Source organism: Homarus americanus, unplaced genomic scaffold (genome assembly GCF_018991925.1).
Source record: "Homarus americanus isolate GMGI-L3 unplaced genomic scaffold, GMGI_Hamer_2.0 scaffold4873, whole genome shotgun sequence".
Classification (NCBI taxonomy): domain Eukaryota; kingdom Metazoa; phylum Arthropoda; class Malacostraca; order Decapoda; family Nephropidae; genus Homarus; species Homarus americanus.
The window spans coordinates 10,001-25,040 of NW_024752529.1; the positions used below are offsets into that span (position 1 = coordinate 10,001).

Sequence of the window (15,040 nt, forward strand, 5' to 3'; positions counted from 1 at the left end):
CCCTCTGATTTGCCCCGTGACTGACCCCCTGTGACTGACCCCCGTGACTGTCCCCCTGTGACTGGCCCCCTGTGACTGGCCCCCCCTGTGACTGTCCCCCCTGTGATGACCCCCCGTGTGCTGGCCCCCCCTGTGACTGTCCCCCCTGTGACTGGCCCCCCCTGTGACTAGCCCCCCTGTGACTGTCCCCCTGTGACTGCCTCCCCTGTGACTGACCCCCTCCCTCCCTTCCCGTGAGGTACAGCTTGTGGCCTGTCATCATTCACTGGGTTATATGTCTCTCTCTCTCTCTCTCTCTCTCTCTCTCTCTCTCTCTCAGATCAGTGGGCGGGTGTTAATTAAACCGATGTAACTTTTGTACGCCGCCAAATGGGTTGTTTCCGCCGCACCTCGTTATAGCGGCAATAACAGGCCAGGCTTCTCATGTGTTTAATTACTGTAGCACTCACACGGGGTCGCTCTTATCGTGTATATAATCATTGTTGGCGAATCTCTGTCAGAATCAGGCTGTTGTCAGCATGATTAGGTTAGGTTATTGTGATTTTTTTATCTCGTGGTTGTTGAAGGTAATCTGAGTGACTGGTTATTTATTATTATTATTATTATTATTATTATTGTTAATTTATTATTATTATTATTATTTATTATTATTATTATTATTATTATTATTATTATTATTATTATTATATTTGTTGTTGTTGTTCGGTGAGGTGATTTTCTCTGTCCAATCAGAAGGTGTGATTGATTTTTCTTATCCAATCAGGTTTAAGTAGCAACTGAGTTAACAAAGCGTAATGGTTCAGGCAAAGATTAAATGACCAAGCTTATTTCACTTAGATTAAACAACCTAACCTAACCTAACCTAACCTAACGCTAACCTAACGCTAACCTAACCTAACCTAACCTAACCTAACCTAACCTACCCTACCTAACCTACCTAACCTAACCTAACCTAACGCTAACCTACCCTAACCTAACCTAACCTAACCAAACATTCTTTCTTCCTCCTCTCCCTCTCCCCACACCCCCGCACCCCACACACCCTCACCCCTGCACCCCCAAAACCCAACAAAAACAACATTTCTCTCAAGACTTCAATTTGGTTCAGGCAACGACAAGAGAAGTTTGGTGTGTGTGAGAGATTTTTATTTCGGTATATCAATCATATAAAATTCTCTCTCTCTCTCTCTCTCTCTCTCTCTCTCTCTCTCTCTCTCTCTCTCTCTCCTTCCCACATCCTCAACCTTTCCCACCACTTCCTTCCCTCACCTCCTCCCTCTCCCTTTCTCCCTCTCTCCTCTTCCTCCTCCTTCCCTCCCTCCCTCCCTCTCTCAGACCTTCTCCCTCTCTCCTCCTCCCTCACCACTCACCATCCGTCTCCTGGCTACCGCTGCTGTGCCGACTCACAACACTACTGCCAGTGTGGTCAGAGGCGACCTCTGAGATGACTCACAAGGATGACTCGTTGGTTTTAGTGAGGTAAAGCGGATTTTTAGTGGTTTTAGCGATTTGTAGATGTTTTAAGTGATTTTTAACGAGTTTTAATAAGATTTAATTAATTTTAGCGAGTTTTTATTTGATTTGAGCGAGTTTTAGCATATCTCCTCAGGGAATATTAGGGCTGTGAGGGTTTGGCAAGAGTTTTTCCCAAAGTGAGAATAACATTTAACTCCTCGACAACAACATTTCTGCTTAAGGATGAGTCTGGGTGCAATTTGGACGCCATTATCCTTCACCTCAGAGGGGAGGAGAACATTTGGCTTTCGTCATCTTGTTACTTTTACTCTCAGCCAGAATATATTTGGTGATGTAACTATAATGCTTTTTGGCGTTGTGTTGTGTTTGGATTGTTGGAAACATTTACAGGGTCTGATTGGTCTAGAAAAATGTAAAACGGAAGTGATTGGTCCAGAAAATGTATAGACGTGAGCTGATTGGTCTAGAAAGTGTAAATAGAATGTGATTGGTCCAGAAAATGTATAGACAGGAGCTGATTGGTCTAGAAAGTGTAAATAGAATGTAATTGGTTCAGAAAACGTACAGATGTGAGATGATTGGTCTAGAAAATGTAAATACAATGTAATGGGTCCTCCTCCTACTTTCCCCCTCCTCTCAATCACCCCTCTTCCTCTTCTTCCCCTCCTCTTTTCAATCACCCCTCTTCCTCCTCTTCCCTTCCTCCTCTCAATCACCCCTCTTCCCTCTCCTCTCAACCACCCCTCTTCCTACCCTACACCTCACAACACACGCGATGCTGCACACAACCAGACAGCACGCAGTCCGCTAGAGATGAATGTGATACCGACATGAACACTGTTGAGGTCACGAACCTGTGTGTGTGTGTGTGTGTGTGTAGGCCTTGTCTCTTGTGTTTGTCAGTTGAGGTCACGAATGCTGCCACTATCTGGTTGCCTGAGTAGAGAGAGAGAGAGAGATCATGGCATGGTTTTGTGTGTTTTGGGAGAGAAAAGGGCAGATAGGGGAGACAGAGAAAGAAAGTCGACTGCATATATGAGGAGTCAACAATCATCTTTTCTCTCCATACACTGTTTCCTCCTCCTCCCTCCTCCTTGTCTCCCTTACTCTGTTTCCCTCCTCCCTCCCTCCTTGTCTCTCCCTTACTCTGTTTCCCTCCCTCCCTCCCTCCTGTCTCTCCCTTACTCTGTTTCCCTCCCTCCCTCCCTCCTTGTCTCTCCCTTACTCTGTTCCCTCCCTCCCTCCCTCCCTCCCTCCCTGTCTCTCCCTTACTCTGTTTCCTCTCTCCCTCCCTCCTTGTCTCTCCTTACTCTGTTTCCCTCTCTCTCTCCCTCCCTCCCTCCTTGTCTCTCCCTTCCACTGTTCCTCCTCCTCCTCCCTCCTTGTCTCTCCCTTGCTCTGCTTCCCTCCCTCCCTCCCTCCCTCCCTGTCTCTCCCTTACTCTGTTTCCCTCTCCCTCCCTCCCTCCCTCCTGTCTCTCCCTTACTCTGTTTCCCTCTTCCACCCTCCCTCCCTCCCTGTCTCTCCCTTACTCTGTTTCCTTCTCTCCCTCCCTCCTTGTCTCTCCCTTACTCTGTTTCCCTCTCTCTCTCCCTCCCTCCCTCCTTGTCCTCTCCTTTCACTGTTCCCTCCCTCCCTCCTCCTCCTCCCTCCCCTCCTTGTCTCTCCTTACTCTGCTTCCCTCCCTCCTCCCTCCTCCCTGTCTCTCCCTTACTCTGTTTCCTCCTCCCTCCCTCCCTCCTCCCTCCCCCTCCCCCCTCCTTGTCTCTCCCTTACTCTGCTTCCCTCCTCCCTCCCTCCTCCCTGTCTCCTCCTTACTCTGTTTCCCTCTCTCCCTCCCTCCCACTAGTAGTGTAGTGTGTGTGTGTGTGTGTCCTTCACTAAGACTAGCGTGTCAACATTCCGTGCGTTGTTCATAATTTAAATCTTAATTATGCCGCTAACATTAACTATCTCGAAAACGTCCACTGGTGGGTACGTACACGTGAGTTATGCACACACACACACACACACACAGACTTGTTTATGTAAAGGCACAGTAACGTGTGTGTGTGTGTGTGTGTGTGTTAATCAAGACCAAATCCTCACTAGAAATAAAAACATTGTTCTTTAAGTTCCTCTTTGGATCTGCACTGTCTCTAATCTCTCTCACTTTCTCATCTTTCTCTCATCTCTCATTTTCTTCCTTTCTTCTCACCATCTCCATTTCTTTTCCTTGCCTTTCTTAATTAATTTTCCTCCAGGTAGACTCTCTCTCTCTCTCTCTCTCTCTCTCTCTCTCTCTCTCTCTCTCTCTCTCTCTCTCTCTCTCTCTCCATGCCACGCAGATTATATTTTATTTCGTTTTATTGTTTCGTTATTTTTACTGACAAGAATTTCACGAAGGAATCACGAACATTAAATTACCTCCAAATACAGTTAAATACCCACAGGGTGCCCACTTACATGGCCACACAGTTAAATACCCACAGGGTGCCCACTTCCATGGCCACACAGTTAAATACCACAGGGATGCCACAGTTAAATACCAGGGTGCCCACTTACATGGCCACACGGTTAAATACCCACAGGGTGCCACTTGCTAGCCACACAGTTAAATACCCACAGGGTGCCCCTTACATGGCCACACGGTTAAATACCCACAGGGTGCCTACTTACATGGCCACACGGTTAAATACCCACAGGGTGCCCACTTACATGGCCACACAGTTAAATACCACAGGGTGCCCACTTACATGGCCACACAGTTAAATACCCACAGGGTGCCCACTTCCATGGCCACACAGTTAAATACCCACAGGGTGCCCACTTCCATGGCCACACAGTTAAATACCCACAGGGTGCCCACTTACATGGACACAGTTAAATACCCACAGGGTTTACCCACTTACATGTCCACACAGTTAAATACCCACAGGTGCCCACTTCCATACACAGTTAAATACCCACAGGGTGCCCACTTACATGGCCACACAGTTAAATACCCACAGGGGTGCCCACTTACATGGCCACACAGTTAAATACCCAGGGTGCCCACTTACATGGCCACACAGTTAAATACCCACAGGGTACCCACTTACATGGCCACAGGTTAAATACCCACAGGGTGCCCACTTCCATGGCACACGGTTAAATACCACAGGGTGCCCACTTACATGGCCACACAGTTAAATACCCACAGGGTGCCCCTTACATGGCACACAGTTAAATACCCACAGGGTGCCCACTTCCATGGCCACACAGTTAAATACCCACAGGGTGCCCACTTACATGGCCACACAGTTAAATACCCACAGGGTGCCCACTTACATGGCACATAGTTAAATACCCACAGGGTGCCCACTTCCATGGCCACACAGTTAAATACCCACAGGGTGCCCACTTACATGGCCACAGTTAAATACCCACAGGGTGCCCACTTACATGGCCACACAGTTAAATACCCACAGGGTGCCACTTCCATGGCCACACAGTTAAATACCCACAGGGTGCCCACTTACATGGCCACACAGTTAAATACCCACAGGGTGCCCACTTACACTGGCCACACAGTTAAATATCCACAGGGCACTTCCATGGCCACACAGTTAAATACCCACAGGGTCCCACTTACATGGCCACACAGTTAAATACCCACAGGGTGCCCACTCACATGGCCACACAGTTAAATACCCACAGGGTGCCCACTTCCATGGCCACACAGTTAAATACCCACAGGGTGCCCTTACATGGCCACACAGTTAAATACCCACAGGGTGCCCACTTACATGGCCACACAGTTAAATACCCACAGGGTGCCCACTTCCATGGCCACACAGTTAAATACCCACAGGGTGCCCACTTACATGGCCACAGTTAAATACCCACAGGGTGCCCACTTACATGTACACAGTTAAATACCCACAGGGTGCCCACTTACATGGCCACACAGTTAAATACCCACAGGGTGCCCACTTCCATGGCCACACAGTTAAATACCCACAGGGTGCCCACTTACATGGCCACACAGTTAAATACCCACAGGGTGCCCACTTACATGGCCACACAGTTAAATACCCACAGGGTGCCCACTTACATGGCCACACAGTTAAATACCCACCATGCAGTTCCTGGTTGGTCGAGATCTCCGGAATTTCGGGAACGTTACCAGGAATCTCGATATGAGGATTAAAACACTACAGGTAAAATATTGGAATCCGTGAACGAGTGCTGGGAATATGGTCCGGGAATGAGGGCCGGTTATCATGTCTTAATATTCTCAGGTATCAAAATCCGAAAATAAATTGCTTTAACCGGAAGGAATTTGGGAATGAGAGACGGTTCCTGTTACCATATTCGGGAATGGGAATTTGAGATTATTAAAAAGATTTGGGTTCCTGAAATATTATTCTCCCCCAAAATATTTAAACCCTAACCTAACCTAACCTAACCTAACCTAACCTAACCTAACCTAACCTAAGGGTGTGAGAGTGAGTGCTTTTCCATCTAACCCTCTCTGCCATTCCCTGTACCCTTCCCTCATCCATTCCCCCCTCCCCTCCCCTCCCTTCCCTTGAAACTCAAACAACAGACCCAGATTCCTAAGCTATCCAATCCCTTTAATCCCTCCCCTCCTTCCCTCCCTTCCCCCTTCCCCTTCCCTTCTTATCCCTCCCCTTCCCTTTACAAATCTACATTCTAATCTACCCAGATCCCTCGGACCGCCTCCCCGTCTTTCATCCTTCTTCCTTCAATCACCCCCTTCCCTCCTTCCCCTTCCCTCCTTCCCTTCCCTCACCGAAAGAAAAACCAGGTCAATGAGAATCCCCCCCTCTCTCTCTCTCTCTCCCCCCCTCCCCTTCTTTCTTCCCTTTCCTCTCTCTCTCCCTCCACCTTCTTTCTCCTTCCTTCCCCTCCCCTCCTTCCCCCCTCCCCTCATCTACCCCTTATCATTACGTGCAATTCAAGCAACAGAGGGAGGGAGCTTTTACTTGTATCACCTGTAATATTATGGTCGTGGCTGACGTCAGAGGTGGTGGAGGAGGGATAAGGAGAAGGTTAGATCAGGGGAAAAGTGGAAGAGGAAATAAGAAGGAGGAATATGAGGTATAAAGAGGAGAGGAGAGGAGGAGAATAAAATGTTTAGAGAGAGAGAGAGAGAGATAAGACAGGGCTCAGGATCTCTCGGACTCAACTAAGAGAAACTTTTCTCTTCAGAGTAAATCCTTCAAGAAGAGATGAAGTCTCTCCTTGATCGTGGAGAGCACAGGGAGATAGATGGGTGGAGAGATGAGAGACAGGAGACACAGGAGAGATAGATGGGTGGAGAGATGAGAACAGGAGACACAGGGAGACAGGAGACACAGGGGAGATAGATGGGTGGAGAGATGAGACAGGAGACACAGGGAGAGATAGATGGGTGGAGAGATGAGACAGAGATAGAGGATGTAGAGATTGAGAGACAGTAAGATAGATGGAGAGATGGGTGGAAAGGTTGGGAGACAGAGAGATTGAGAGATAGAGGAGACCCAGAGAGAGAGAGAGATAGAGATAATTTTTATACCACGTCTACCAACCCCGCTATAGTGCCATCAGCCGTTGGTTATACAGCTGGTAAAGTGGTCAAGTAAACTGTGAGGACAACGGTTCGACACACAGCTCTCACCACCATACGTGGCATGTATGTATGTATGTATGTATGTATGTATGTATGTATGTATGTATTCCTCTACAGTATGGAGGGTAAAGTGTAGTTGGTGATGATCTTTGAGTCCAGGTTAATGAGATATATTGCTTATTCAGGTGATATTTGTTGAGTGAGACTGACTAACATGATAACACGTGGGAGGGGGTGTGGTGGAGAAGGGGGTTGTGGTGGAGAAAGGAGGGTCGTGGTGGAGAAGGGAGGGGAGATATGGAGGAGGGGGAGAAAGGAGAAAAAAGAGATAAAGGGAGAAAGAGAAGAAGGGAAAGGAAAGAAAAGGGAAGAGGAAGGAGGAGGAGGAAGAAGAGCAAGAAAAAAGCCGTAACCCCCATCAAATACCCCCTCCCCCTATGGCTCCTACCACCTCAACCATCCATAATATACATCAGGTTACAGCGCCCCAAGAAGCCCCTCATAAAACCTGCAATAATTCTCTACCTTGACGTGTTTACCTGTGACAGTAACTACCCTGACCTGACCCTCGCGTGATTTACCGGTTATGTGACATGATAGGGTGACAGTCATGACCGCACACACACACACACACACACACACACACACACACACCCCTCGGTCAGGTGTATAAATTACCTGTATGTTACCTCTCAGTAATGAGGTAATAAGAATGAGAATAGGGTAAGCTGATTCTTTGTGGGGGTACCTGTCCTTGTATAAAGCGTCATTAACATTTAGCTGTAAATACCTAATAAAATGTTTCATATGACTCTCCTCCCTCCTTTCCCCTCCATCTGTCCTCCCTCCCTCCTCCATCTGTCCCTCCCTCCTCCCTCCCTCCCAGACAGATGAAAATAATGTTGAGTGTTGAATCAAATACTAAATTTAAATTCCTGCAGCTTAAGTCCCTCAAACTTTGTCTTAAAAATAATGGAATGTTGTCTCTCTCACCGACCAACGTTAAGTCCTTCCAAACTTCATTGGAGTAAAAATGTATTAGTTTAGGTTAGATTAGGTTAGGTTAGGTTAGGTCGAGTCAGGTTAGGTTAGGTCAGGTCAGGTTAGGTTGGAGTCAGGTCAGGTCAGGTCAGGTTAGGTTAGGTCAGGTCAGGTCAGGTCATGTCGGGAATACACTAACTGATTTACGTTCATTATGGAGTTGTTGTTGTTTGTTTTGTTTGGTTGGCTCAAAGTTGCCGAATTTAATTAAGTTAAGAGTTAGTGTTAAGATTTGTTGAGGTAAAAGACAGTGGAATTTAGTTTGATTTTGTTGTTATTTTTGGTTCATATTATCATCATCATCATTATCATCACCACATCATCATCATCATCATTAAACTCTCAGCCATCATTGTAACTCTCACCATTATTACCATTATCAAAATTAACATCAATACTGACAATATTAAGTTAGGAATTTACCCTGTAGTCAGTCAGGTTAAAATAACAAAACATCATTAACGATCCTGACCAATGAAACAATGTCTAGCCTGTTGACTGAACGATAAATTTCATAACTTTTCAATTGAAGTTCTTAAGAAAAATGTAATATATGCGTTAAGCCAGAGATCGAGGGTGCTTCATGATGCTTCAATTGAGGCAAGTTTGTAAATGGTGAGGGTTCAGTTCAGGGAGTCGAAATGTGGGTTCGGTATTGTGTTCGAACCTACGTGGGTGTATGTGAGATGTTTGTGTGTGTGTTAGGGAGACGTTAATTGTATGATGTCAGGTACCCTTAGCTGACACTCTGGACTGACTCAAAACCTGGTATGTGATGTCAGGTACTGTTGGCTGACTCTGGACTGATTCAAAAGCCTGGTATATATGATGTCAAGGTACCCTTGGCTGACGCTCTGGGCTGATTCAAAACCTGGTATATGTGATGTCAGGTGCTGTTGGCTGACGCTCTGGGCTGATTCAAAACCTGGTATATGTGATGTCAGGTGCTGTTGGCTGACGCTCTGGACTGACTCAAAACCTGGTATATGTGATGTCAGGTGCTGTTGGCTGACACTGGACTGATTCAAAACCTGGTATATATGATGTCGGTGCTGTTGGTGACGCTCTGGACTGATTCAAAACCTGGTATATGTGATGTCAGGTGCTGTGGCTGACGCTCTGGACTGATTCAAAACCTGGTATATATGATGTCAGGTGCTGTTGGCTGACGCTCTGGACTGATTCAAAACCTGGTATATGTGATGTCAGGTGCTGTTGGCTGACGCTCTGGGCTGATTCAACCTGGTATATATGATGTCAGGTGCTGTTGGCTGACGCTCTGGACTGATTCAAACCTGGTATATGTGATGTCAGGTGCTGTTGGCTGACGCTCTGGGCTGATTCAAAACCTGGTATATGTGATGTCAGGTGCTGTTGGCTGACCTCTGGACTGACTCAAAAGACCTGGTATGTGTTGTCAGGTGCTGTTGGCTGACACTCGGACTGATTCAAAACCTGGTATATATGATGTCAGGTGCTGTTGGCTGACGCTCTGGACTGATTCAAAACCTGGTATATGTGATGTCAGGGTGCTGTTGGCTGACGCTCTGGGCTGATTCAAAACCTGGTATATGTGATGTCAGGTGCTGTTGGCTGACGCTCTGGACTGATTCAAAACCTGGTATATGTGATGTCAGGTGCTGTTGGCTGACGCTCTGGACTAATTCAAAACCTGGTATATGTGATGTCAGGTGCTGTTGGCTGACGCTCTGGGCTGATTCAAACCCTGGTATATGTGATGTCAGGTGCTGTTGGCTGACGCTCTGGACTGACTCAAAACCTGGTATATGTGATGTCAGGTGCTGTTGGCTGACACTGGACTGATTCAAAACCTGGTATATATGATGTCAGGTGCTGTTGGCTGACGCTCTGGACTGATTCAAAACCTGGTATATGTGATGTCAGGTGCTGTTGGCTGACGCTCTGGACTGATTCAAACCTGGTATATATGATGTCAGGTGCTGTTGGCTGACGCTCTGGACTGATTCAAAACCTGGTATATATGATGTCAGGTGCTGTTGGCTGACGCTCTGGACTGACTCAAACCTGGTATATATGATGTCAGGTGCTGTTGGCTGACGCTCTGGACTGACTCAAAACCTGGTATATATGATGTCAGGTGCTGTTGGCTGACGCTCTGGGCTGACTCAAAACCTGGTATATATGATGTCAAGGTGCTGTTGGCTGACGCTCTGGACTGATTCAAACCTGGTATATGTGATGTCAGGTGCTGTTGGCGCGCTCTGGACTGATTAAAACCTGGTATATGTGATGTCAGGTGCTGTTGGCTGACGCTCTGGACTGATTTAAAACCTGGTATATGTGATGTTGTCAGGTGCTGTTGGCTGACGCTCTGGGCTGATTCAAAACCTGGTATATATGATGTCAGGTGCTGTTGGCTGACGCTCTGGACTGTCAAAACCTGGTATATGTGATGTCAGGTGCTGTTGGCTGACGCTCTGGGCTGATTCAAAACCTGGTATATATGATGTCAGGTGCTGTTGGCTGACGCTCTGGACTGATTAAAACCTGGTATATGTGATGTCAGGTGCTGTTGGCTGACGCTCTGGACTGATTCAAAACCTGGTATATATGATGTCGAGTACGTTGGCTACGCTCTGGACTAATTCAAAACCTGGTATATGTGATGTCAGGTACCCGTTGGCTGACGCTCTGGACTGACTCAAAACCTGGTATATGTGATGTCAGGTACTGTTGACGCTCTGGATAATTCAAAACCTGGTATATGTGATGTCAGGTGCTGTTGGCTGACGCTCTGGACTGAATCAAAACCTGGTATATGTGATGTCAGGTGCTGTTGGCTGACGCTCTGGACTGACTCAAAACCTGGTATATGTGATGTCAGGTACTGTTGGCTGACGCTCTGGACTGACTCAAAACCTGGTATATGTGATGTCAGGTGCTGTTGGCTGACGCTCTGGACTGAATCAAAACCTGGTATATATGATGTCAGGTAACCTTGGCTGACGCTCTGGACTGACTCAAAACCTGGTATATGTGATGTCAGGTGCTGTTGTCTGGACTGACTAAAACGTGGTATATGTGATGTCAGGTGCTGTTGGCTGACGCTCTGGACTGAATCAAACCTGGTATATATGATGTCAGGTAACCTTGGCTGACGCTCTGGACTGACTCAAAACTGGTATATGTGATGTCAGGTACTGTTGGCTGACACTCTGGGCTGACTCAAAACCTGGTATATGTGATGTCAGGTGCTGTTGGCTGACGCTCTGGGCTGATTCAAAACCTGGTATATGTGATGTCAGGTAACCTTGGCTGACGCTCTGGACTGACTCAAAACCTGGTATATGTGATGTCAGGTGCTGTTGGCTGACCTCTTGGGCTGACTCGTAAATGCATCAGGTATGCTCCACAAAACAGGTATGAATTTAAGACACGTAATTAATACAAAGCGACAGTGTTAGCCGTCGTACTTATCTAAGAACAAGAAAAAATGAATGAAGAAATGAAAAACGTGAGAGTGTTTTTGAAGGAAAAACATGTGTAGAAAACAATAAGAGATGAAAGAAACGGGAAGAGGCTCTCTCTCTCTCTCTCTCTCTCTCTCTCTCTCTCTCTCTCTCCGTTGAAAGGGTGAAAGAGTGATGTAGGTGAATGAAGGACACACACACACACACACACACACACACACACACACATACACACACACACAAACACACATACACACATACACACACATGACCACCAGGGTCGGGGCGTGCCTGGCGCTCCTCGGAGCAGCCAGGTCCGCTGTGTTGGCCCATACCAGCCTCCCTGAACCCTCCTCACCGGAATATCAACATGTTCTGGCAGGGTTGCTGTTTCATTTAGGAAGAATGGAACCAGTGTTAAACAGTGGTGAACGGTGCTAAGTCAGTGAAAAACTCAACCTGTCTTACTCGGGTTGACCTTCACAGTCCCCCTTAGTGACAGCGGCCGTGAGACCCAACAACCAGCGATGTGTTAATCCGTCTACGATAGGAAGGCCTGGGACCACCTCACTCATATAACACCATCTGTGGGGAATTACTACCACGTCAGGCCCTCATAACACCATATGTGAAGAGTTACTACCACGTGAGGCCCTCATAACACCATCTGTGAGGTTACTACCACGTGGGCCCCTCATAACACCTCTGTGAGAATTACTACACGTGAGGCCTCATAACACCATCTGTGGGGATTACTACCGTGGGGCCCTCATAACACCATCTGTGAGGTTTACTACACCACGTGAGGCCCCTCATAACACCATCTGTGAGACCATCTGGGAGGAACTACTACACCACGTGAGGTCCTCCTAACACCATCTGGGAGGAACTACTACACCACGTGAGGCCCCCTCATAACATCTGTGAGAACTACACCACGTGGTCCCTCCTAACACCATCTGGGAGGTTACGTTTTGCTGTTCAACACCTACATTAATCTGTGTTCACTGTATGTTCCTTTACCTTTCTCTAATGAAGGCTTTTGTTAAACCACCAATGTATGTAATAAGTCATTTATGTCCAATGTATATTTTCAGCCTTCAGGCTGCAGAACTTTTTCAATAAACCGTCAATTATTATTATTATTATTATTATTATTACACACACACACACACACACACACACACACACACACACACATTTCATCACCTTTGAGTCTTACTATTATCCTTTAATGGACATAGTGATTATCCCAGTGCGAAATATTAGAACGTTGATATGAGATAGTGAGAAGGAGGAGAGGGAGGGGAAGTGAGTGGGAGGAAATGGAAAAGGTTCTCTGTTCGGAATATGTTGAAATATTTTGGTGATGGTGAAATGTTCGTGGATGTTGGCGTGGGTAAGTGATTACTGTACGTGGTTGTGAAGGTGGGTACTGTACGTGGTTGTGAAGGGTACTGTACGTGGTTGTGAAGTGGGTACTGTACGTGTTGTGGTAGGTACTGTACGTGGTTGTGAAGTGGGTACTGTACGTGGTTGTGAAGGGTGGTACTGTACGTGGTTGTGAAGGTGGTACTGTACGTGGTTGTGTAAGAGGTTGGGTACTGTGCGTGGTTGTGTAAGAGGGTAGGTACTGTACGTGGTTGTGGTGGTACTGTACGTGGTTGTGTAGGTGGGTACTGTACGTGGTTGTGTAGAGGGTGGGTACTGTACGTGGTTGTGAAGGGGAACTCGTGGTTGTGAAGGTGGGTACTGTACGTGGTTGTGTAAGAGGTTAGTTCTGTACGTGGTTGTGTAGAGGGTGGAGCCTGTACGTGGTTGTTTTGAGGGTGGGTACTGTACGTGGTTGTGTAAGGTTGTTGTACGTGGGGTGGAATTACTGTACGTGGTTGTGTAGAGACTGTACGTGGTTGACAAGGTTGTTGTACGTGGGGTAAGTAGGTACTGTACGTGGTTGTGATTAGGTACTGTACGTGGTTGTGTAAGGGTGTTGTACGTGGAGTCGTGGAGTACTGTACGTGGTTGTGGTAGGTACTGTACGTGGTTGTTAAGAGGTTGTTGTGGGGTAAGTAGGTACTGTACGTGGCTGTGTGGGGTAGGTACTGTACGTGGTTGTGTAGAGGTGTTGTACGTGGGGTAAAGTAGGTATGTACGTGGTTGTGAAGGGGTGGTACTGTACGTGGTTGTGTGGTGTTGTACGTGGAGTAAGTAGGTACTGTACGTGGCTGTGTGGGGTAGGTACTGTACGTGGTTGTGTAAGGGTGTTGTACGTGGGGTAGAGTAGGTACTGTACGTGGTTGTGAAGGGGTAGGTACTGTACGTGGTTGTGTAAGGGGTAGGTACTGTACGTGGTTGTGTAGGGAGGGTATTGTACGTGGAGTGGAGTGGGTACTGTACGTGGCTGTGTGGGGAGTAGGTACTGTACGTGGTTGTGTAGAGGGGTGTTGTACGTGGGGTAGGTAAGGTACTGTACGTGGTTGTGAAGGGGAGTAGGTACTGTACGTGGTTGTGTGAGAGGTTGTTGTACGTGGGGTAGAGTAGGTACTGTACGTGGTTGTGAAGGGGTAGGTACTGTACGTGGTTGTGTAAGAGGTTGTTGTACGTGGGGTGTAGAGTGGGTACTGTACGTGGTTGTGAGGGTGGGTACTGTGCGTGGTTGTGTGAGAGGGTGTTGTACGTGGGGTGGTAGGTACTGTGGTTGTGAGAGGGTAGGTACTGTGCATGGTTGTGTGAGAGGTTGTTGTACGTGGGGTAGAGTAGGTACTGTACGTGGTTGTGAAGGGGTAGGTACTGTACGTGGTTGTGGAAGGGTTGTTGCGTTGGGTAGAGTAGGTACTGTACGTGGTTGTGAAGGGGTGGGTACTGTACGTGGTTGTGTGAAGGGTGTTGTACGTGGGGTAGAGTAGGTACTGTACGTGGTTGTGAAGGGGTAGGTACTGTACGTGGTTGTGTAAGAGGTGTTGTACGTGGAGTAGAGTAGGTACGTGGTTGTGAAGGGGGTAGGTACTGTACGTGGTTGTGTAAGGGTGTTGTTGTACGTGGGTAGAGTAGGTACTGTACGTGGTTGTGAAGGGGTAGGTACTGTACGTGGTTGTGTGAAGGGAGGGTGTTGTACGTGGGGTAGAGTAGGTACTGTACGTGGTTGTGAAGGGGTAGGTACTGTACGTGGTTGTGTAAGAGGGTGTTGTACGTGGAGTAAGAGTAGGTACTGTACGTGGTTGTGAGAAGGGGAGTAGGTACTGTACGTGGTTGTGTGAGAGGGTGTTGTACGTGGAGTAGAGTAGGTACTGTACGTGGTTGTGAAGGGGTAGGTACTGTACGTGGTTGTGTAAGGGTTGTTGTGCGTGGAGTAGAGTAGGTACTGTACGTGGTTGTGAAGGGGTAGGTACTGTACGTGGTTGTGTAAGAGGGTGTTGTACGTGGAGTAGGTAGGTACTGTGCGTGGTTGTGAAGGGGTAGGTACTGTACGTGGTTG

At 47.4% G+C, this 15,040-nt stretch overlaps 1 protein-coding gene across 1 annotated transcript; it reads right to left on the minus strand.

Moving 5' to 3' along the window:
* Positions 1 to 9,615: 9,615 nt before the first annotated feature.
* LOC121855129 (shematrin-like protein 1) lies at positions 9,616 to 11,220 on the minus strand (the record flags this gene model as incomplete). Its single annotated transcript, XM_042349995.1, has 3 exons — positions 9,616 to 9,893; positions 10,160 to 10,525; positions 10,853 to 11,220. Coding segments are annotated over 3 exons (1,012 nt in total), but the record flags the coding sequence as incomplete, so codon positions are not given.
* Between the last annotated feature and the right edge of the window lie 3,820 nt (positions 11,221 to 15,040).